The sequence below is a fragment of the Mizuhopecten yessoensis genome, unplaced genomic scaffold (assembly GCF_002113885.1).
Source record: "Mizuhopecten yessoensis strain PY_sf001 unplaced genomic scaffold, ASM211388v2 scaffold10771, whole genome shotgun sequence".
In the NCBI taxonomy this organism is placed as follows: Eukaryota; Metazoa; Mollusca; class Bivalvia; order Pectinida; family Pectinidae; genus Mizuhopecten; species Mizuhopecten yessoensis.
In genome coordinates, this window is record NW_018408713.1 from 1,704,579 (window position 1) to 1,729,929 (window position 25,351).

The following is a 25,351-nucleotide window of genomic DNA, read 5'->3' on the forward strand; positions in this document are numbered from 1 at the left end:
AAGGTTGTAAAAAGCACATTTAATTTATTTAACCCTCTTTATTTATTTTGACTTTTCAAAAGAGTTGATCATTAATAAAACAACTCATGTTAAAGTCCAGTTTATAGATACATGTACCACCTGTATTTCCAATTATAGTACTTTGTTAGCTTACGAACACAAGCAGTAACATAAAGGTACTGTTTTAAATATGCTCCTGAAAAGAATTTTATATATGAGGTGAATTGTAATATTTTATTTTGACATAATAAAAACAGTTTATTTTTTGGTAAAAATCAGAAAACCACTAAACCTGTGTTTATTTTAAGAATTTGGGCTATTGTTGAACTATATAAAAAAAATACTATAAAAGTTCATTAAAATTCATATCTTCTGAAAAGTTCAGCAAAAAAAAGACTACAAAGATCCGGTTTTTAGGTCACCTGAGCTTTAGCTCAAGTGACCTACTGCTATATCCGTCTTCGTCCTTCGTCGTCCGTAGTCCGTTGTCCGTTAACATTTTACATTTTCAACTTAAGCTGAAATACTGTCAAAGGGAGTTTACTGATACTTCATGGGAATGTTACTGACATCTCTCTGACCAAGTGTTGTTATTTTTCAGGTCGATTAGAAATCCAATATGGCCGCCATTTTGAAAACTATTTAAAGTAAAGTTCTACTGGGCTGATTTAACTGAAACTTGGTAGGAATGATCGACTAATGGTCCTGACAAAGTTTTGTTATTTTTCGGGTCGATCAGAATTCAAATATGGCCGCAACGGCCACCATTTTGAAAATCATTTCAAACTTAAAGTCAAGTTCTACTTGGCCGATTTAACTGAAACTTGGTAGGAATAATTGACTCATGGTCCTTACAAAGTGTTGTTATTTTTCGGGTCGATCAGAAATCCAATATGCCGGCCATTATGAAAAACTATTTCAAACTTAAAGTCAAGTTCAACTGGGCCGATTTAACTGAAACTTGGTAGGAATGATCGACTTTTTCGGGTCGATCAGAAATCCAATATGGCCGCCATGGCTGCCATTATGAAAAATTAATTCAAACTAAAAGTCAAGTTCTACTATACCTATTTAACTGAAACTTTATAGGAATGATCGACTCATGGTCCTGACAAAGTGTTGGTATTTTTCGAGTCGATCAGAAATCCAATTTGGCTGCCACGGTCGCTATTTTGAAAATATCTATTTCAAACTTAAAATCAAGTTCTAATAGGCCGATTTAACTGAAACTCGGTCTGGGAATGATCAGCTCATTGTCCTGACAAACTTAAGTTAACGTTATTCTTAACTATTTTTTGATCAAATTGGTACATATTTCAACAACAAAAATAAATACTGTAGGACTCAGGTGACCGTTAAGGCCCATGGGCCACTTGTTGTATGTTTTTTCTATTTGAAGGGGGGTTGGTGATGATTTTCTGCATGCATCAGAAGAAATTACAAATTTTCATTGGAATTGATGACCTTTGAATTACAATGTAGTTCTTTGTAAAACCACTATTTCTTCTTGTTTTTCTTTTTTGAAAATTATATGAACTCCATTCCACTGTGCTAGGATACATATTCAAGCTCCTAAAATATCAAAAATAAAACCCATAAATACCAAATATTCAGTAAACATAGAGAATAAGTTAATTCTACTGTCAGTTGCCCATTTCATATTGAACTATATCTGATGCTACATGTACATGATATATTTGACAGATACAAATGTATCACCTAACAGAAGGTTTTCATTGATCCCTTATTTAATAACATAAAAAATCACAAACTCAGTAAGATTGATGCTGTTCAGTAGACAATATTATACATATTTTTAATCATTCATACACTCATCTCTTTTCATCACGGAAATATGACAAAATAATTTCACCTCAACCATTCAGCACATTTAACAATGAGTAACCTCCAATAATGACATGTATACACCAATCTTGTCCTGCAAACCCTCAACATGTGTTTAACTGATATTTTACATTACCACACAATGTACACATATTGGACATTAGGCCAAAAAAAAGATATGTGTTCCTGTTTCTGCTGGATAGAAATTGGGGTAGGTAGCTATAGGCAAATTCTTGGGTGGTTTTTTTTAATATTTTTTCTATACTTATGCAGAGCAGGAGTTCTGACTACAAGAGTGCTTATCACTAAATGCCAACAAAAACTTTAGGGTAGGCACAAAAATCTAAGGTCAGTAGGGAAACCGGAAACACATATTTTGTTTTTGTTGTTATGAGAAATGATAGAATATGATATTAAGAGGAGTTCACAATATCAAACAAACTTAATTACATTCAATAAATATAGAAAATGAGATATCATTTCAAGAAAAACATATAAAGAAATGTGACATTAAGTGAGATGACATTAAGTGCAATCTGCTGTTAAAATAAACTTCAAGTACATTATATATGAAATGTACATGTTTTATATGATGGTTCTATTGAGTTCATAATGCTGCACACCTACAGAAACACTTCTTCTCATATGACTAGCATGTTATACAGCAAAATCATGATATAACATCCATCATTTTATTCGTTATCTCACTTTACACTATTTATCCAAAGTCCCCTTTTTTTCTTTAAAAAGTCAGTACTTTTATTACAAAGGCTTTTTTATAAGTTAGAGACAACAGAGAACTGTTCTATGATATTTCCTGCTACGAGGTCAAATGTTAAAATTCTTTTACTAAAAGCTCTACTACACCAAAATCTTTTATTTGTGCCAAAGTTATGGTGGACGAGAGATGACATAATACAATGTAACAAGGTGTAACTGAATCCCATCATGTAACTTCATAAAACATACATTTATAAAGAACAATGATACAAAAATAATCTTTGATAACATCAGGATTATAATTATTCTTCAAATGTAAATGTACACTGTAGCTGGGTATTAGAAATGTCATCTCCCTGTTAGAAGCCATTCCCCTTACTTTGAGTGAGATTTTATGTGTAGCCCCTCTTGGCTTATTGCAGGACAGATACGATAAATCAACACTTCATGTTCAGATGGCATCACATGAAGCAATGAGCATGAAATCAGATTTCATTTTTTTTACAATTTTTTTTAGTAATTTTCTTATTCTCTTATTCGATCATATGGGAGAATAAGACAGTAGTTTCTCACCATATACTCATGTTTGTGGGGTACATATTTTTTCTACACTCACAGTTAAAAGAGTTTAATTAGCCTGAGGTAAATATTTGACCAACACTTTAACATAAACAATTAAAATCAAAGATCTACCATAAAAAAAAATCAACATTTTCATAGAACATCTGTATTAGACAACTACCACTAATATCTAACCAATACTCAAGGTGCTTATATACTAAAAGAAAATCTCATATTGTGAATATTTTCTTTTTAAACCAGAAAAAAAATGTTTCTCCAAAAATATTTGTATAGACTTTAGCGTCACTAGAATTGTCAATCAAACTCAGGAATGTCATCGTATGAATATCCTGTGTAGCCTTGATATGCGTAGTAAGCAATACGAACGTGGTATGCTCCAGGGATGAACATGAGGGCACCAATCAGGAGAACAGGCCACGTCCTATCATTGTACTGTAAAACGAAGTAAGAATAGCTGTGAAGTTTCTATATAAATCTTGAATAAATAAATGAAGTACACACGTATTTAAAACGCTCTTTACAACGGCAAAACAATTCATATACATTGTAAAAGGAAATATATGTTTATGGAATGAAGAACTGGAAATACATCTATTAGAGTCAAGAGATTTTAGTGTACCCATGCACTTTAGAGCAAAATTTTGAGAAAATGGTCAAAAATGTATTGCAGGTGAGCCAAATAGATACAGGCAGTATAAAAAAGACAGGCGACAGCCATCACTTGGTTTGAAATGGAATTAACATATATCAAAGCTTCAGTGCAGAAATTTGTTTGTTTTCTTTTACACCAACTATATATGGTGTGCTTTCTTTTAAATTTGTAAAAAATAGTAAGGTCCACAAACAAATTGTACCAAAAATAAGGGTAGCAAGATTTGGTATCTTAACATTAAGTGGTACATTTGTACACATGTCATCTGAGATGTATACATTAAAGAGATAATTGTAAAATAGTCAAAAACAATCGGGGTAGGTGATAACAATATGGACAGACAAGAGACATAAAATCCTTTAGTGGGGGGGATGGGGCGATTGGGAGATTTGGGGAAAAAATCAAGTTATAAATGTATAGCATATTCTATCATTGTATACGTTACCTTAGCATCAATATATCCAGACAGCAACATGGCCCCAATAATGATCATTAAACTTCCCACTGTAAACAGTATCACAGCCAACAGAATGGCTTTGTATGGAATCTTGGGGGGTGGTCTCTCAAACTGAAAATCAATATTTGATTTCTTAAAAAAGGTTGGTTTCAGGTTCATAAAAAATATTTTTTAGTAAAAAGGAAATATATTTAAGGTCAATATATATAGTGTACACTGTTAATGGGAAATAAACGGGAGATAATCAAAGTCATTCTTAGTTTTTGATTTAACCATAATTTCTTGGAAATAAAATTTAGTAACAGTTGTAATTAATATTTGTTTTTCCTGATCAAATTCACATTACACTTGAATTCTAAAAGAAATTCAATTTTCAAAAAACATTCATTATAAAACAATTTTGTATTTATACTTCTCATGAACTTTTCAATTTGGATGTTTGTCATCTGCAATCAAACACTTACCTGTAGATCAACATAGCCATCATCCCCTGACCTTATCAGTTTGTGGTACTTGGCACCTTGACCGTCCACTACACTCCTTTTGGGCATCATTCACAATGAAGAGTGGTCACTTTGGAATGTATATCAATGTCAGTTTTTAAACTTTGATCCGACGAATTGGACCATGCTATGCTTCACTTAACTATTACAGTGATTGATGAAAGTTGCTCAAAATGACTGCCCTCCTCAGAATCCAATCATAACTGAATGAAATAAAGTTGTACATGTATCTATATATAAATCAATACATTTTAGAGCAAAACTGAAATTATCTGAAACAATGCTTGAATATAAAAAAAATATATAAAAAATTAGCTGTTATTGTCTAGAATGACTTTTTGTCATGTACTTGTATCAAGCTGGTGTTTTGATATATATTTTTTATATTTTACATGAAATTTAATGACATCAACAACAACAAAAATGTATATATGCATGGTTACAGAGTGGTGGTCTGAACTGTTTCTTAGTTCTGATGAAAGGCTAGAACCCCTTGGGGCGTCAATTGACCAGGAGTGTATTCATCTCTTCGTGCCCAGAAATTGTATATAGTCTTAGGGTTGGATCTGAGCTACATGTATTTCCATATTATGAACAAGGAACTAATCCTTTGGGGGGATGGCAAACTTTAGATCCAGTTTTGATATAATGATTGTGATCAACTATTCATGTCAAGCAATTTTATTTGTGTATATGATTATCGGTCACAGTTGACAGTGACTATACCAAGGATAAATACTACTTAACCACATATGATAAGAAATCTTTTCGTTTTGAAGCCGCCCAGGTGTTGAATATCCTATAGCTACCTAATGAGATTATAGACAAGCAGAAAACTACAAGGTTTTCTGTAGGCTGTTGCACACCTGGGAAGATGATCTCTGCCCGTGTTCTATATGTTCCTGACTTTCATCTTATTGATCCCCCATTTTAATTGAGTTTTTGCTTTTATTTTGCTTCTGATATTACTTAAATTTATCTGAGTATTTTATTCCATCAATTTCCAATATAAAGTATCTTATTAATTAACCATTTGTGATATTATATGAAATATGTGCTTGCTAAATCTGATATGTTTTTATATGTTTTATGCTTATGATTTATGCTTATGTTATAATTATAAGTACTGTTCCTGCTTTTTAACATGCATGTGCTATCATCAAACTGTTTTCTGATTATTTTTGTAGTTTCTATGTGTATAGTTTTTGCTGCATAATCCTACTTTTTCTACTAGCCTGCTTTTTTACCTTGTTATTACTCTGTTTTTATACTTATGTTTGTCGTAAAAATAACTCCACAGAGCTAATGTTTCAATGTTATGCCATATACAACAGTAAATAAAGCTTCTTGTATCTTGTATGGGATGGAGATATATATGAACCATTACCATGACCTAAAGAGAAGAGGAAAGGTATTAGTAGCTTTCTTCTTACGATAACTGCAACAGAACTCATAGGTATGAGTGCAATTACTGCAACCAGGTGTTCTTGGAGGTAGCATTTATGTACATCACACATTTTTATAATGATTTGTTCGGAGATGAAAATGATACATGGCAACAAATGTAGATAAAAAGAAAGCAGCCAAAACAAAGTATATTTTATAGTGGCAAAAGGCAGGCCTACAGGCAAGTGGTTGGGCAACCCCCACCGACAATACTTACACAGTCATATATACCAGTATTAGGGAAGGAAGTGTGTGTAGGGTGGGGGGGGGGGCTCTGACAAGATTTGGCTCTAACAGAGGGGGCTTGTAGTTTTGGGTTGGTAGTCAGACACAGCTGTTTTGAAAGAGTTCAACAGGTCCAGTACACTCTGCCGATTGAGCTAATTAGCTGTAAAGACCTATAATAGCTCTATTGACCTATCTGAAATAGGTCTTTTGAGCTATTTTCATGTAATTTTCTTTTTTAAGTAAAAGGCAAAAAAGTCGATATTAAAATAAGATTTTTATCAAAAGACATTAAGTATAAGCATTCTTTTTAAAAAATAATGATTTAAAAAAATCGGAAATTTTACATTAATCAAAAATGAAAATTAACATCTAACAGTAAATGTATGCTTTTTGTAGTCAACATTACAATAAACCTTATTGTTTTATGCGACTTTGCTTTAATTAAATGAAAATTGGAATATGAGAAAATATAGCTCAATACAGCTATACTTTATAGGTGAATAAGATATAGCTGTCTTTATAGCTATATAGCTCAATCGGCAGAGTGCACGTGTACTGGACCTGTTCAAGTCAGGTCTGAGCTAATGTATGTTCTGATAGTGAAAATTCCATATTCTAATAGTCCTAGCTTTTTTACCTGTATGCCTTATGTCTAATTTGACAACTGTTCCACACTATTTCTTATTCGTAAAGGTTAATATCACGTACTCGAAGATCACAACTTCATCACTCAACAAGAACTTAGAAGGAATGTGTAAATATTGATTCCGGAAGTTGCACACGTATGATGATTTAGAGTTACCTCCCCTGACACTGTGATTGGTCGTCTAGCAATGTCAAGGGCGAAACCAAAGTAGACAATAACATATAGTTATGCAATTTATGTTTTATAATCAAGATACTAGTTTTGTCTTAAAATGAAAATTGGTATATGATTTTAATAAATATGTATATTTCATTGGTGTTCTTTACCAAGAACATGTCAAAAGTTAACGAAACGTGCATTTGACCTTTGGACAGCTTTATCGACTACTTTAGTCGGACAGTTGGCATGCAGTCGGCCATGTGGTAGCTGGTGAACTTGAAATGTCCGACAGAGTTTCATAAGATTGTTTGGTGCGAACATACTTCAACAATGAACGTGGATAACATATTCCTGCAACTGAGGGTTTTGGCTCATCGTCTTCTCTCAACAAATCAGAGGAAAACACAGGCGATTTTATTCAAACGGGCTGCAACGCTTGCGGGAAAAAATGGTGATGCGTCCTGGAAGAATGCAATTGTCCGGAAACTTTTAGACCAATTTGGCATATTGAACGATTTGACAATTAAGCAGTGCAATGGAGTAGCTGCTCAACGATTACGGAGAACCACACAAATTTTATTTTTGTATAGAAGAGTTTACGGCGAGTCGGTGGTTCGACTTATAAACAGGTTTAGTGATCCTTTCATGAAAAACGGAAAAGTTAGGAACGCTTTTTGTCTTTATGGAGCAGCTTTGTTTTCCTGGCAGAATAATCAGCTTACCGATTCTGATCTCGAAAGGTTAGCATTCTCTATAGCTAAATTCAATATATGCATGATGGCCTTTAACTTTTGACCTTAGTTTTATGTACTGACCAGGTCGGGGAAAACCACTAACTTGCGTATAATACGCAAACTCGACTATTTTACGCCAATAGTGGTATGGATTTGTTACTAAATATAGCCAAAATTACTGTAATCTTATTTTTTTCACAATGTTTGTCCAAGTCGCATTTATTCAGTCATGAAACATAATACAAAAGCAAAAATAAACTTTATTTGCATAAGTACCAAAAACAGATGCAACACTTCCGGTAAAGTTACATCAAGTTTCTAAGTAGCCAACGTTTTCAGTAAACATCTTTTAGCAAAATATTATTTACCTTATCGTAAATTAATGCGATTTTTAATAATATCTTGCAAAGGTTACTGTTAAAGCGATTTTGGTTATTTTTAGTAACAAATCCGTACTCCAACTGGCGTATAATAGGCGAGTTTGCATATATATCAAGTTGGGGGTTTTCCCCTGTTGATACAAGGTCAGGTGGCTATGGGTTTTTCTTATCACTTGTTTCAATAAGATATTGAATTGTGAAGCTTGGTTTATTTGGCTAGAGACAGTTTATACTCTGCCGTTTCGACTTTATATAAATGCAAGATGTTCTTTTATCGAAGCTTTTATCCTTCCAGAATGTAATGTCGAAATTTAATCAGATTTCAGCACCTGGACTGACATTTCCATCTTTTGCATTGTTAGCTTTTTAATTCCTGTGTTGCTGAATTGTATTATAAAAATCTTCAACAGTTTTTCTCTTTTCCGAAAAACCAGAAGGTCTTTTAATTTTAGTATACCATAAATTTGTATAAATACACGTACTCCTCAACCCCCATATAGCTAGTTCCCATCCCCACCCCTCTTTTATTTGATATTTGAAAATATAATCTAACTATAAGTTAACATGCAAAAGAATCTCATAAACATGAGACCTAGCTTGTTGGAAAGTCTGGTGCCTGTAATCATAAAACTTCTCATGCTCAAGCATGGTTATTTGTGGGCTCAAGCCAACTTTTTTATAACTCAATTAAATTACATCAAACAATCAAAAAGTCAAATGTAAACAGAAACATTGAAAACAGAATTTAGCTTTAATTAAGTATCTTCATTTTTTCCAAAATCATTGACAAAATAAGATTTTATTGATATCAATGTATAATCGGAAGAAGAAATTCAAGGCTTGATCACAAAATCCATGCTCAAACTCAGATTCAGTGCTCACACCTAATTTCTTGTTCCAGTGAGGGATTAATACAAATTTGCGTTTTCTCAATGACTGGGAAGAATTTTAGAGAAACTTAAAGCTGAATACCATTTTTGATATTTACACATGACCTTTTGTTACGTTCAAATGATTTAAGCGAGTTGCGAGAAAGCAGGGTTGAGCACAGAGTCCATGCACAGGCAGGGATTAATCTAGGTTTTGGGGGAAAGTGCCCTTTCGGTAAAAAGGGGATTTTTTTTCCCTAATAGGGGAAAAGTACATAATCAGACTGTCTCGATGTTTGTTTATATTATGTATGTGTACTAGCTGTTATTTCTTAGAATAAAAAGGCCAGGAAAAATGACATGGGTACACTATGAACCTGATCACTGGGGAGCATTTTCGTGAATGTGTTCATTTTCATGACATGTTTAATTTTCACAGATTTCGCAAACACAGCTTCTGTTTACATAACTATAATATAGCCATGTATATTTTAACTCACACATTTCTGTATTGAATCGTCTGTATCAATTTCCTACTCAGTCTGACCTTTTGCATCTATAGTACGATCATTTCCTTTTGCATCTTTCTCTTTTATTTTTACACATAAAACCCTCCTTGTGCGACATGATGTCTGGTTAATTTTAACTTCAGGTTTCTTCCGGATGCGATGTTCCGCGATGTTCCGCGATGTTCCGCATGCGTACATCGGGTCACTCCTGCGCTTAACAGCAATGAAGGAATACACGTTTCATGAACTCCGGGAAATAAACAAAAAACGATCAATAATTTTCAATTTGGTGCTCGAGAATCGTTTTCTTTTATGAGGAAAAGAATAATTGCATTTATAATCAAGATTTTGAAATATTTATTTTGAAGAAAAAGGGGAATTTTAGGAGGGGGGGGGGAGAGGGAAATTTTGGTACCTTTTTCTCGAGGGGAAAGTGCTGTTTAACGGCAGCAAAATAAAGCTAGATTAGTCCCTGACAGGGTCACGTTACAATCACACATATGCTTTACTGATATGGGTCACAACACACATAAACATGTTTATGTGTGTTAATTGTGACCCATATCAGTATAGCACATGTGTGATTGTAACGTGACCATGTGGTCGATGCTTGAGCATGAGAACTGTTTCATGAATACCGGAATTCATATGTCTCATACAAATTCAATGTATTAATTACAGTATTATATGCAACCAAATTGAAATTGATCACCTGCTCATGACCCCATTGTTGAACCATCATATATAACAATGAGAACACTGCTTGTAAAGTCTGATAGTAAAAGTTTTTAAATTGTAAAATATAGCAGAATTTCATGTTTTTATTTTTAAGCTGCATTGATGACATGAAGCACATAGAAGACTTGGTGAATGCTGAATGTGAGAACAATGATCGTGGAGGAAGTGATGTTGACAACGGTACCAGGAGTGGCGGTAATGAAAACAGCGGCAACCAGGAAGACAGCAGTGTCAACCACTACATGGATACATGGGCATGCATCTTAAATAAAATCAATTTCAAAGTCTGGAGCAAACCTGTCCAAGGATCAGCTGTTTATGAATATAAAGGTATTACATGATGTAATTATGTCTCGGGAGACATATTGTATTAGTACTTGTTCTTCTTGTTCTTCTAATCGCAACTTTTCCGGGCCATAATTTCATAACAATATCTTGATGAAACTTGAGGTAGGTCGGTATCACCCACAGGAGATGTGTAGTGCACTCGAATAAGGTCACTGTGACCTTCACCTCAATGTCAAAGGTCAAATAAGTGCAACATTTTCAGTAAATTCTTGTCTGGCCTGTAAATTTTAAACTGTTTAAGATATCTTATCAAACTTGAAGTATACCTGCATTACCCACAAAAGTTGTGCAGTGCAATAGAATTAGGTATCGTGGGGCACCATATACAGAGTTATGACCCTTTGTTTAATTTAATAACCAAAGTTTTTTCTGGAGCATAAGTTCCATGTTTTCCACCTACGTTTAACCAAACTTCCCACATTTATGTTTCTTGGGAAGGCGGAATATCTTACACTTAAAGCAGGTCTCGTGCCCCACTATATATAGACTAATGGTCCTTTGTTTATTTTTAATACAGAAGTTTGTCCATGGTATTTCACCTACATTGACCAATCTTGCTATAGTTATGTATCTTGGGAAGTAGGAGTGTCGCATTCTGAATTGGGGTCTCGTGCCCCACTATATAAAGAGATATGGCCCTTTGTTATTTTTTTAGGTCACCTGTTATTTTTTTAGGTCACCTGAGCTTTAGCCGCCACGGCCGCCATTTAGAAAACCTATTTCAAACTTAAAGTCAAGTTCTGCTGGACCGATTGAACTGAAAATTGGTAGGAATGATCGCCTCATGGTCCTGACAAAGTGTTGTTATTTTTCGGGTCAATCAGAAATACAATTTGGCTGCCATGGCCGCTATTTTGCTACTAAATTCTAATAGGCCGATCTCACTTAAAATTGGTCTAGGAATGATCAGCTCATGGTCCTGACAAAGTTAAGTTAACATTATACTATTTTTTACTCAAATTGGTACATATTTCAACAAAAAAAATAATACTGTAGACTCAGGTGACCGTTAAGGCCCATGGGCCTCTTGTTATACTGAAGTTTGTCTATTGGCTAATAAGGGAAGACATATGTTTTTGTTCACAAAAACAAGTTTCTAGTTTATAATGTATTATGTATATAATATATATATGTATGTTAGCTGTATTTTTAGGACAAGTACATTGGTAATATTTACTCATTTAAATGATGCTGCATAAAAACAAAGTGCTGAGTGGAACCATTAGTAAATTGGTTGATGAGTTATTGACCAGAGGACCTAGGATGAAATAAGTTAACGCTAAATGCAGACAGATAAGTATCCATGGAATACACATCAAGATTTCGATTTTTAGGCCCAAGGTGCATGCAACTGCATACCTTTCCTATTTTTTTATTTGAATACAGTCATAGATATATGTTTTTGTTTCATGTTGTCAGAAATACTACTTTGTTTTCTGTTTTAATACTTACCAGTATCTACTTGCACTCCATTTTCAGTTTATGGCACTTTCGAGGATATCACACCAATGTCATTTTATACTGTACAGGTATGTATTTAAATTTTTTCTAATTAGAAAATGTGTGTGTCGTCTATTGGCTTCCACCATATTCAGGGTTAGAAATTGGTTTTAAAAACCACTAGTCAGTCGGGCTTGTAGATTCCAATTTAGCTAGTCCATGCACACATTCCACTGACTCGGTCTTATTCTAAATGACGAGCTATATCAAATTTTGACTAGTCAGTTGGCTTAGCAGTTTTTAGAACCATTAGTCCTGCTGGAGAACTCACTAGTCTTATACTATCTGGCTATCCATATTGTTGAGCTTGGCATGTTCAATTTAATTTTAAAACAATCCGGAAACAGATACCCCCAAATCTTGTTTAGTTTAAACGAAACCTGTACATAATATACTGCTTGCACAAGTTTACGTTCGTCCACATGTATGTGATGATAAGGATGTTCTATATTATATGTAATGAACATGTGACAAACAAAATTGACTTTCTCCATTAACAGGTTGATTTGGAGTACAGAAAGAGATGGGACAAACGCATCATCAAACTAGAAATGGTCGACCATGACAAAGAATCGGGTTCAGAGATCATTCACTGGGTTACCAGCTTCATTGTAAGTTTTCATATTTTTTATATTGACCTCTGTCATCCGCAATCATTTTCTCTAGTGGTCTAATAGGATTGGAACTAGATAATACTGCAAATACTGCATGTTCATTTGGCTATAGTCTTATAAAGAGATGTTTTGCAAACTTTCCATGTTGAGGCCATGTAGAATTTTCAAAACCAAACTGCAGGCTTTAGCTTGTAGCTTCTAAATATGAAAACTTATTGAACACCACAGGTGTTTGTATATACATGTAGTTGTAGTTTTTTTCATTATACAATAAAAGTAAAAGTCGTTTCCTTATATTTGTGTATTTATATATATATATATATCTTTGTGCTTTGCAGTGGCCAATGGCAAACAGGGAATATGTCTTCGTGCGAAGATACAAGGTAACATTCAAAACTGTGTTCAAGTTCTGTCTGTGTTTGTGGTTTATATCTGTACATACTCCTAAACAATTTATTTTTTACATTTCTATCTGGTAAAAATCAACTTCAGGCATTTTTTGCTGTGATAAATCTACATGCGAGTCCTGGGTCCTATACCCATTGAATTTGGATTTGACCTATAGCATTTCTGAATACACTGAAATTTAACACGGTGGGACCCATATCATTTTAATTATTTTAACAATACAGTGGAAAAAGACCCATACAAACTAATAGTAGATTGATCACTGAATTTTTGCTTATTATCATATGGAAACAATGAAAACTTGATTGGATTTATTACCACAGGATGGCAATTTAATAGCTGAGGCCTGACCCCCTTCCCAGGGGCTGGGGGCAAGGTAAAATTGGAAATATTGGCTAAAGCATGAAATGTCTTCTTCAGACTAGAATACTCTTCAAGGGCTTTATCAAAATTGTGAATTTCATTACTCCAGGGTCACTTTTCCTCACTTGGTTAAAAAATTAGTCAAGAGTTGAAATAGGTTGAACAAAAATTATTCATTTTTGAACAAGGATTATAAAGCTAAAGTCATGTTGTAATTACAACTTTTTTAACTGGTATACTGAAGACTAGGGAAGACTTTGTCTGTTTGACATATATGTTGGTCACTCTTCAACATAATTTTGTTGGTGAATTCAGTAAAAAAATGATATTTTCTTTGTATGTACCTGCAGGGGCAGGGTACATTTATTTGTTTGCTTTGCCTTGTCGAAATTGACATCTTACAATTTGGGTGATCATTAAGGCCCATGAGCCTCTTTTTATCGAATCTGCCTGCAGGATAGTAGACCAAATAGGAAACTGAACACCCTTGGTCACTTTGTTACCACTAATCAGTAGAATGAAATCCCCAGAACTTTGATTATTATTTACTGTATTTTAAAAAATACCCACTAAAACTGGGGACACCTGAGCTGTGATTGGAACCCCTCCCCTTATATTTAAAAAGAAAACTGATAGCAATTCGAAGTTTTCAAGTTTTATGACTAATGCTATCAGGTAAAATTAAGCGGAAATCAAATTGAATTACTTGCAGGTTGACCGCCAAAAGAATGTGATGGTCCTGATGTCTCACAGTACAGACCACCCCGGCATTCCGAAAAACAAAAGTTGCGTCCGAATCACCAAGTACGAATCCGACATGGTCATCAAACCTCACACCAACTTCAACGAGGTAATGAGTGACTGATGTTCTGGGTTGATTCAAAGAAAAGAATGTGTTTTCAGAGTTGAAAGTTATTAGCTGACTCAAATGGTGCATTCTGAGTCAGCATTACCTCCCTTCGCATACACCGCTGTGTCCCGAGAGATAAATCAGAATGCTTGTTTTTGTTCCCTCAACACGTTTACACGGATTGAAATGATTTCACGCCCAGACATTTTATCTTAGGCCTGTTATATTTGTTACTTTGATATTCATTGTTCCAGACCCAACCCCTGAAACCATATGATATACACATACATATGGATCTAAACAAGATTTGTTAAGAAGTATCACTAAACCCAGAGAGACTGAACACAAAATGGGGGAATATTTTCAATACTATTTTTCGATAATTGAATGCAGGCCGTCTTGGCCTCTTGTATCTAAAATAAAAAAATACGGAGGTAAATGTATACATGTATAAAAAACGTAGTAGTGGAACTCTATATTGTTTTGCCTACTGTGGGACTGGGGACCGTAGGAGGGAATTCCTTAATATCAAAATATATATTACATTTACCATGTACTGAGCTACAAGTGTTAGTGAGTTGCACCTTTTCTGTTACAGAATGGTTTTGACTATGTGCTGACCTATTATGATGATCCACAAGCATCTATCCCCTCGGTGGCCTACGACTGGCTGGCAGCCAAAGGTGGGTCTGTTCTGTATTTAAACACACAGGGACCTGTGTTTAAACACTGTTTATGTGCACTGGAATTATAGATTATAGATAAATAGAATACAGTATACATACATATAGATTTCAGAACTATTGCCAGTTTGAAGGGTCACAACACAAACTTTTCCACTTTACAGTACATATGAATTTATAGTAAAACATCGCATTTAGATTGTTGTGTCTTCTCATAATTTATTGTTCAAAAGTTTCAATTTGTTACCTTGAGAAGTGCTTGATTATGTGCGACAACTCTGAAATAAAAAATAATAATATCAGGGAGTGGTATAGTATAACTTATCCATAACCTATGCAAGGGACATATTAGTACCCTGTAGCTGGTACTTTAAGGTCGTAAAGGTGGGCAGATCTGATAACATTCTGTCCACCATACAGGCATGCCACAGGTAATGTCAAACTTCAGAAGAAACATTTTTATTGAAGTCATTGAATGACTGTGGATAGCTGACTAGTGATAGGGTGAATGTAATGATGTAGATAGCTGACTAGTGATAGGCAGAATGTAATGATGTGGATAGCTGCCTAGTGATAGGGTGAATGTAATGATGTAGATCGCTGACTAGTGATAGGGTGAATGTAATGATGTAGATAGCTGCCTAGTGATAGGGTGAATGTAATGATGTAGATAGCTGACTAGTGATAGGGTGAATGTAATGATGAGGATAGCTGACCAGTGATAGGGTGATTGTAATGATGTAGGTAGCTGACTAGTGATTGGGTGAATGTAATCGTGTGGATAGCTGACTAGTGATAGGGTGAATGTAACGATGGTGATAGCTGACTATAGGGTGAATGTAATGATGGGGATAGCTGACTAGTGATTGGGTGAATGTAATCGTGTGGATAGCTGACTAGTGATAGGGTGAATGTAATGATGGGAATAGCTGACTAGTGATAGGGTGAATGTAATGATGTGTATATTGACAATAGTATGATGGATAAGGAATTCAGTGATAGAAAAATAAAGTATGACTTCAAAATGTCTAGAAAACAATTTCGATAAAGGTTGTTTTTTTTTCTAAATATGTGAAAAAAATCCATATCATATCAGTTTTAATGGAATGAGAGCGAAAGCAAAATATTTCCTCTCCCCAACAGATTTGTAAATAAACCCCAGGGAAACGGAAGGAATTTATTTTGTTTATACCCTTTAATAATATACTTAGTATACAGAATTGTTTTAATCATTCTAAACCAACCAGGTCTAAGCTAAAGCTTAGAAAGTATTGTTAGGAAAAAATGCAAAAATTAATATTAAGAACATTAAAACATATTAAAAGAAGTTCTTAAGTTAACCAAACTTTTGCTGTTCTTCATTTCAGGTGTACCAGGTTTCCTTGAGGATGTCCACAAAGCAGCCAAAACGCTTCAGGAAACAGATCAGAATCAGAACAGTTTGGGTGAGTGTGGCTACACTCCGGCCATTCCCCAGTACTGCTGACTTTTGTACATAGGGCATATACAACTGCATTCACAGCTTCTGACTTGTAACGCTCAAAAAACATCAGTGGTTATTTTTTATATATATTTTTTTCTGTCAGATTGTAGTGTCTTAATCAAATGATCAGGCATTGTCAACACAAAACATTATTTATTTAAATTTTGGCTTATTTTAATTATTCGTTCAATTTCATATGTTTTGTATTAAAATGCCATACTTCATATGTGTGAATAAATATATAGTGTGTTTTGTAATCTCTCACTACACATTCATACGGTTAAGGAGTTTTGAAAACAACATCTAGAAATATTTCAAAGGATAGCACGTATGTGTTTTTGGTTTTATTGCATGTCAACATCAAGAAATTTAGTAAGATTAGTAAAATTTGCTGTTCAATTATCGTCAGGAACAAATGATGCAACAAAATATATTCAGGTGTGTTGATAATGGGGAAAGAACTGTTAAACATTGATTTTATCTTCAAACAAATAAACATGTTACAGAAATGAATTATTTGTGCCAAAAACTTAATTGCAGCCGCAGTCAATATTTTTGCGTTATATGAGCTCATATTTACATTTACCTTTAACTTATAATATGGCACCTTCTGAATTTCTCTAGCAGGACTTAATGCAGGGTTTATTTAAAGCCACATCATGTTTGAAAAACGTTTCTTTTTCCATAGAAATGGAGGCGTGGATGACTGAAGACAAAGTTGCTTTGTCGTAAATGTGTTTGCCTTTTCGTGGAATTCAAACTGTGTATAGCTGGTCAAATGTGTTTGCTTGTTATGTTTCAAACGAAGAACTATCAATCACCTGAGTTTAACTGTGAGGATTACTTTGTAAATGTTTCATATGATACTTATTTAACATGGGTTTCTGTTAGTGTTAAGAGAAAATTGAATGGTAATGTAATTTTGCATTAAAATTTGATCCAATATATAATTTGTTACAAGATTAATTTAGAATCTGCTTTAATTTTTGTCGTATGATTGAAATTTTTCTTTTTCAAAATTTTCATAAACATTTTGTTTTTCTTATATTTTAAATAGAATTTAATCCAGAAACTTGTTCTTTGATATCGTAAAGAGTTAATCAGGAACTCAATTAAGTGCTATTATAGGTAAATTCATATCACTGCTGAAGTAAATAATAATAGTATACAACATGTATATAGCGCCCTATATAATATGTAAAATTACTCTAAGGCTCTTAAATATTTCTACAGTGACAGTTTTATAGAAGTTAAAAAAGGGCATTCAAATCAGCATTATACATTAAGTTACAAGATAATTATCTCCATATGCATATAAATGAATATATAAAGGGGGGTGATGTGTACATGTCCATGAGGTCATGAAGAATGTGTATGATCACATTTGATTTTGTTATTGAAATCAAACCAAGTGTAACATTGTGATCTTTTCTTTATTTTGGTTTGAGATTTGTATGTGTTGAAGTAATTTGTGGTTCTTGGTATTAAATTCTTCCAAAGATCTCATGCTTGACTTGTGTGTTTATTTATGTAGTTTATTGGAAATACATAGCTAAATGTAAGATCAATATTTTTTTCAAAATAGAAAGCTTGTTTTGATAGTTGATAATACAGTTGAGTTCATGTGTTTGTTTAACAATAAACTGAAAGATTTGAGGAGAAAAAATATTTAAATTGCTAAAACTGGAGATGTACAATGGTAGCCCAATAGAAGTTATTAAGGAAAATGTGTTGCTCATTTGCCAACAAGAGGACCATATCATTCTAACAAACAAAAATGCAAGTTCTTGAAAAAGGGTATGATGAAACTAGAATGTGTTTCGGATCTTGACTACATAATCTTTTTTTTTTTTGTTGCTTGTGTTTTGTTTATAATTGGAAACATGTATTATTACAGGAGAACCTTCATATAACGCCCTTTTTTCATTCCTACAAATTGTACATCTGTTGCAGCCAACTTAAATTAAGGTCCCATTTTCTTTATTTCTTAATTCCTTTATATGACCAAAGTTTTGTTGGAATGTAGTAACAATGTAATAAGATTTTGCTGTCCTTGTCCTTGCTACAATGTACCTCAGACACCTTCTAAATCAGGCAATGAATGACACTTGTATTACCGGTACAAGCAGACGTCAGAAACCTGAGGACTTCGAATTATTTCACTGAATTCTGCTGCAAGGTTTTTATCATTCAGAAAATTTAGGTATTAAAATTACTTGTATATAGTATAGGTGACAATACTTGTTGATTTATCTATGAGTTTATTATTAAAATATTATGTTGAACATTTAATCCTATTGAAATATTTATGACAATGATTCTCTGTATTGATGAATGTCCCGAGTTTCTTTTTAGATTTAAATATTAATTGTATAATAGAATTCTAGTCAAACTTGTATTCATTTGACATATTCGTCTCGACTGGGATAATGTATCCGACACATAATTCTAGTCGCTGAATTAAAAGAAAAATGTATCAAAGAGTCGGATACCTGAAGAGATTATTTGTTAAGAGTATAAACAAACTTTTTATAACAATATTTTTAAAAAATCTGTAATCCTGACACTCATTCTATAGAGTGGATTTCCACAAAAACATTCTTATTTTTAATCGTAAATTAAAGTTGTGTACATGGGATAGTTTTTATCAGAAACGAAATGTCATCCTTTTAAAATCTCACCTCCAATGTGAAAAATTTGCGTTCAGTTACATTTTTGGTCAAATTTTTCAGACACAGCTTGATGACCACATGGTCACCATTGGAAACAAATGAGGAAATACTTTGTTGTCATCATAACACAATTCAGTTATTATTTCTTTGTTAAAATTATGATTTAGTCAATACAATTTTGTGTATTGTTTGAACTATTTAAGCTAACATTAATTTCCATTTTATCACTTCAAAAATACTATCGCAAAGTTTATTTAACATAACAATATCTTTATAAATTTGGTTTATTAATTTCAATGATAATTGGCATACACATGTCTAAGTATGTATAATATATATACGATAATTGAATTCTGAATAAATTGAAATTTAATCTGTCATTCATATGTGTGCTTATTTCCTTGGTTAGCTATTAATGGTCTTTTTTCTGCAATGTGATAAATTTGAACATTTGAAAGTAAATAAAAAAGCAATTGAAATCACATAATATTGTAAAAACATTAATTTGGACTACATTTATGTAGAATTTTGTATTGAACACAGAATTCAGGAAGTTTGTCTCTTTAATTGGGATTCAATGCAGCAAGTAAAGATTTAAAGGTAGAAGGCAACCTCAGTAAAAATAAAAACGATTTCATTTGTTAACTTGACCTTACAATGTCTATGTTACCGCAATAATATCGTATTGTATATAGATACATTACTTTATTTAAAAGCTATGAATTTGTCAATGCATATAATGAAAATTCCTGTATGAATATGACAATTTATATGCATCGCACCACCCCTAGTTCTAATGCATATTGTCCATTTTTAGCTCATCTGGTCTGTGCGTCAGGCGTCAATATTTTACTTTAAACAACTTCTTAATAACCAAAAGGCCTAGGGCGATTATATTTCGCCAGAAGCAAACTGGGATGAAGGGCTACCAAGTTTGTTCAAATAAATGACCTTCACCTATTTTCAAGGTCAAATATGTTAAAAACTTTAAACAACTTCTTCTGAATGACCAATAGGCCTTGGATGATTCTATTTGGCCAGTAACATGCTGGGATGACGGGCTACCAATTTTGTTCAAATGAATAACCTTCGCTCATATTCAAAGTCACAGGGATCAAATATGTTTAAATCATTAAATGACTTGTTCTGAATATTCAAAAGGTCCAGGGTAGTGATATTTAGCCAGAAGTATGCTGGGACGGAAGGCTATAAACTCTGTTCAGCTTAATGTCCTTGTTCAACTTTCAAGGTTACAGGCGTCATTTGTTTAAATCATTTAATAGATTCAAATGAGTCGAACACAGATATTTTTCCTGTAGCTGTATATTAGTCCACTTTTAAGATTATAAGTGTAAGATTAATACCAGGTGAGCGATTCAGGCCCATTGGGGCTCTTGTCTATGCAAAGTCTCAACACACTAGAAAACGGAACTAAAATATCGGTACAGTGCATATTTTCGAAATCGTCATGGTTCCAATATCATCAAGTCATAGTTGATCAACAAGAAGTGTACAATACAAGAGTAATCTATATTGAATATATATACATTACTTCCACATTTAATCAAAATATATAAAACAAGCAACACACTCGCACAAGGAACATCTGTTGCCTTTATCTTCCTGGAAACATCAAACCTAATTAATACCTTCCCAAAGACGGGGCATTATCAGACATTACCTTAGTTGAGAGAAGATATTCTCCTTTCCTGGGGATAAACATAAACCACAATAATCAACATCAGTAAACGACGGGAAATGGGTACAGCTTCAATTATGAAATATGTTGCCAGTAAACGATGATCATTTTAGCTCGTTTCCTCGACAATATTCGTTAATATTTGTGTTTCCACAATTGTATTCATTGCAATTTCCAGTCAACAAATCATTTAAGTTAACATTCTGAGTATATCTTTTTTATTGGGCAATCCTGGTCACGGCCCCAAATGAGTACATGGCGTAACACAACACTCAACATTTGTAAGAATTGATAAAATATTACAAGCAACAGTGCAATATGACAACTAACCGACAGACAAATTAAAAAACAAACCCTTGGTTATGTTTAAATAACATCAATTAGCTCTGGGTAGCATTATATTGTGTTACAAACGTACTTTGAGGTTAGCTTACATCTTGTAACAGTGTGTAAAATATTGTTTACACTATATTTCTACTGTCTATCTAAAATACAGAAACTTACAATTGGATTGTACATCCATCAATTATCAGTTTTGTTTTTGTAGCTTTATCTTTATTTTACTGCTTCCTCCTCATAAGTATAATATACAAATACACGAAGTTGCAAAATCTGCTGTCATAATTGTTCCTTTTATTTTTCAAAATTCACTCCTTTTTACATGAATTTCCATTTAAAATCCTTAAAATTCTGACAACCTATTTTTTATTTTATTTTTTGTGGCAGAAAATTTTCTTTATTTCAAAGCAATATAACTACAAAAATTGAAGAATTTCTACTGAGAAATGGTGACACAATCCTATTACCTTAACAGCGAAGGTCATTTCTGGACGTACCTCCATTTGTTTTGTGTGTGTGCTCGAGGCAGGGTATGTTGGGTATTTGCCTGCTTGTGATAGTCACATCATACCGACGACGAGGTAACCAGTTTTTGCGATAACACCGTATGGACGTTAATCAGGGAATTACAAATACCATTTTAAGGACCTTGGTATGTCCCGGCCTGGGGACAGAACCCATTGTCTATCCAACTTGGGCGAACGCTCAACACTTCGGCCAAAATGAGGTACTTCCAGGCAAGTCACTAGGAAACAGAGAAGTTTTAAGGAAATAGGGAGAAAATACAAAGATCCCAAATTTTTCAATGAGGGCAGCAGATCAATTGTGATTCCTTCAATGTCCCCTTAGCAGAGGAAACAAAAAAGTCCTTGATTCTGCAGGGTCCCACATTAGTCGCCTCTTGCGATATGTAGTGGGGTTACAGCAGGTCTATTTATTCCCAGAACGTGCAGGGAAACCCTATGTTAGAATATCAATCAACTGCAGGATCACCTATTTTGTCATCAGTGATTAACCTTGACAATATACAGTAAGTATTCATTTCCTGTAAATTTCAGGTTATAAACACGCTTTGTTTGGAGATGTATTTCAACTTTTGGAAGAGGACTCGAAGGAACATGTTATGAACATTTTACACGCGTTACCATATATAGAATAATATAAGACTCTTTCTTGCATAGAGGTGTAGGATAGGGAAATTCCACCCGAGAGAAAAGAATCATTAAACTATCTAGGTGTAATTTCTGCATCCACTGAACTTTTGTTTTGAGAAGACGATGTGTCTGTCGCATACTGGTCTTGGTTCTCGCGCCCCTCTATACTCCGATCTCCGTGTCATGGCCCTTTATTCATTTTCTTGGTTTTGGTTGTCATGTTTTTTATGAGTTCAAATAAACCCAGGTGGAGCCAATATAGGAAAGAGCGCATTTGCCTTTGGGATTTATCACCCCCTTCCCCTTAAGCAGGGAAATAATTGAACTTTCCTTGTTATGTTTCAACGTTTTAATACACATTGTAACAATAATGCATCAACGGAAGAGTTTTAAGTGCGACGCGTTTGAGTTTAAATGAATGTTACAATGTATATGACGGTTGCATGACATTTTCTGCCACTAACATAGTCTTTATATTTAACTTGGAGTTATCGGCATTTGCTATTCAGTTGGTAATCACGTATCTTTGCGTTTTAAATAATACACCTAAGCCGAAATTTGTTTTTGTATAAATATTTTAGTACAGTGTTCGCTCAAATTGTAAGAATGCTTTAACAATGTCAGCCTCATTAAATAAACTACAAAAGTAGTCCATACACCTCCGCGCACTTCTTCCTCTACTTATTAAGTGATAAGTTTTAGGTTTTTGAGATCGGTTGGTGACATGATTTCTACGAATTTCAAATATTTGATATTGTCTAACAGAATCAATAGTCTAACAACGTTGTTTATGGCTCAATCCAAAGTGTAAAAACTTTTCTCTCGATTTTTTTACTCTCTATGAACTATCCTTTAAATGTCTCAGTTTCCTTCAATTATTTGTAATGTTTTGATTAACATCATTTTGTTGTATCAAGTAAATAATTTTGACGGTCATTTCAATCTCTCATCAATATTTAGAAGATGTATTTTGCACAAATCTTATCGGTTTATTTAATTCTGATATAAAGTAATAGCAATATCACTTGGACCATGAAATACATCTAATGATATATTCTTTTCAATAACAGAGAGTGTTATATTCAATAATAAAAGCATTCCCTTTGAACCTATATTTTCTTTTTACAATCATTTTAATCTAATTATTTAAGTGAATTGGCTACTTTTCTGCTATTCGAAGTCAGTGAGCCGAACTATCCTTCATTTCTGTGTAGGAACTAAAAATATTCTGAAAATGTTTCAACAATTGTCTGATGTATATTGCCTCTTAACCGGCGAGTTACATTGTATCTGCTACAGTGGAGTTTGCATACATTCACCTGTATGGTATAGCTGCTGTCAGGACCAGGAAAAAACCCGTTTATAGCAAGTAATACAGATAACTATATACATATAGGTATATTTTCTGTAGGTTTGTCACAATAGACAAGAATAAACATTCCATATTGATAAAATAATTGATTTATTGAAGTCAACAAATACACCAATCATATTTTGGAGAAGCCGTTCCAATATCGATAACACACGATTCGTGCATACTTTCATATCACACAAAAGTGACTCCAATTTATTCAATACCACGGTGCCACTCCTAGAATGCTTAAGGTAATAGGATTGTGTCACCATTTCTCAGTAGATTTTTTTCAAATTTGGTAGTTATATTGCTTTAAACCTAAGAAAATTTTCTGCCACAAAAAAAATTATAATATAATCTAATATTAAACATTAGAATTTGCGGAAATTGTGATGCTGTCTCCCTACATTGGTTATTCAACTAGGGATGTACTTCCTGTTTCCGTTTATCAATACACTCCAATGACCTTAAGGAGACTTAGGAAATGATGTCACGCTCCATTGAACTTCCGGTTATGACTTTACACGTGTGTTAAATGAGGCGTGACACCAATAAAAGACTGAAAGTAAATCGCAAATCAATTTTCATTTCTTTTAACAAAAACAAATATATGCAAATAGATAGAAGATATCTGGAAAAGATATGACAATTGCTTGAAGTGAATATAAAAAAAAAGCTGATTATGATATAATTACTTGATAGCAGGCGGTAATCGCTCCACCAGTTCACTTGTTTTCTGAGAATCGTAGTATGATATGTACATAACGTATGTTATTATTACAAGGAACACATTACAACAAAACACAATCACTTACTAATATTGTGTGTATGGTTGCAACATCGTTACAATGCTATTTACATGTAAATGACACCGACAACAAATTAAACGTCAGTTACTTTTTGCTCATGTTCGACAACATCTGCTTTGAGGTAAACCATATTTGGTCTCCTCTAACACTCTGGAAGACACCTTGCACAGCAGTTCGTACTTCCTCGGTTGTGTCTTTGTTGGTATAGGGCAAGATCCCGAATTTTGCTTCATCATTAAGCCCAGACTCTAAACATGATTTCAGTCACTCCGAACGTCATTGTGCAGTTCATAAACGACTTAAAAATATTCCATCTGCACCTGAATGATAAATTTATAGAAAATGTAACCGCAAGCTACCGTATATGTGGTGATAACAGTTTGACAAAGGTCATGTACAATAGATCTGTCATATATTGACACATAAGCAATCCATTTGGAATCATCAAGCTTAAAATTCGTTTACAGATAAAACGGAGGAAAAACAATCATCGCGTACATTATTACGTTACCCCAAACCGGCACAACAATCAATTTCTTTGGTTACTATATTAATGATAATAATAAACATAAAAACATTTATATAGCGCCCTATAATTTGTAAAAGT

General features: G+C 33.6%; 2 protein-coding genes and 1 long non-coding RNA gene across 3 annotated transcripts; 2 read left to right on the forward strand and 1 right to left on the reverse strand.

Moving 5' to 3' along the window:
• Positions 1–1,781: 1,781 nt before the first annotated feature.
• On the reverse strand, positions 1,782–7,237 carry LOC110462335 (transmembrane protein 230-like). The gene is made up of 4 exons (XM_021516270.1): positions 7,071–7,237; positions 4,721–4,962; positions 4,245–4,367; positions 1,782–3,579 (listed from the first exon to the last, which is right to left on the reverse strand). Exons 2-4 carry the CDS (start codon positions 4,808–4,810, stop codon positions 3,442–3,444), a joined length of 351 nt encoding a protein of 116 aa, XP_021371945.1. The 5' UTR covers positions 4,811–4,962; positions 7,071–7,237; the 3' UTR covers positions 1,782–3,441.
• Positions 7,238–7,465: 228 nt separating this feature from the next.
• LOC110462326 (stAR-related lipid transfer protein 7, mitochondrial-like) lies at positions 7,466–18,629 on the forward strand. Its single transcript, XM_021516254.1, has 9 exons — positions 7,466–7,978; positions 10,563–10,798; positions 12,296–12,345; positions 12,817–12,927; positions 13,269–13,313; positions 14,414–14,551; positions 15,150–15,234; positions 16,602–16,679; positions 17,406–18,629. Exons 1-9 carry the CDS (start codon positions 7,569–7,571, stop codon positions 17,447–17,449), a joined length of 1,197 nt encoding a protein of 398 aa, XP_021371929.1. The 5' UTR covers positions 7,466–7,568; the 3' UTR covers positions 17,450–18,629.
• Positions 18,630–24,039: 5,410 nt separating this feature from the next.
• On the forward strand, positions 24,040–24,610 carry LOC110462360. The gene is made up of 2 exons (XR_002464271.1): positions 24,040–24,186; positions 24,408–24,610. It is a non-coding gene; the product is annotated as an uncharacterized LOC110462360 (long non-coding RNA).
• Positions 24,611–25,351: the final 741 nt, after the last annotated feature.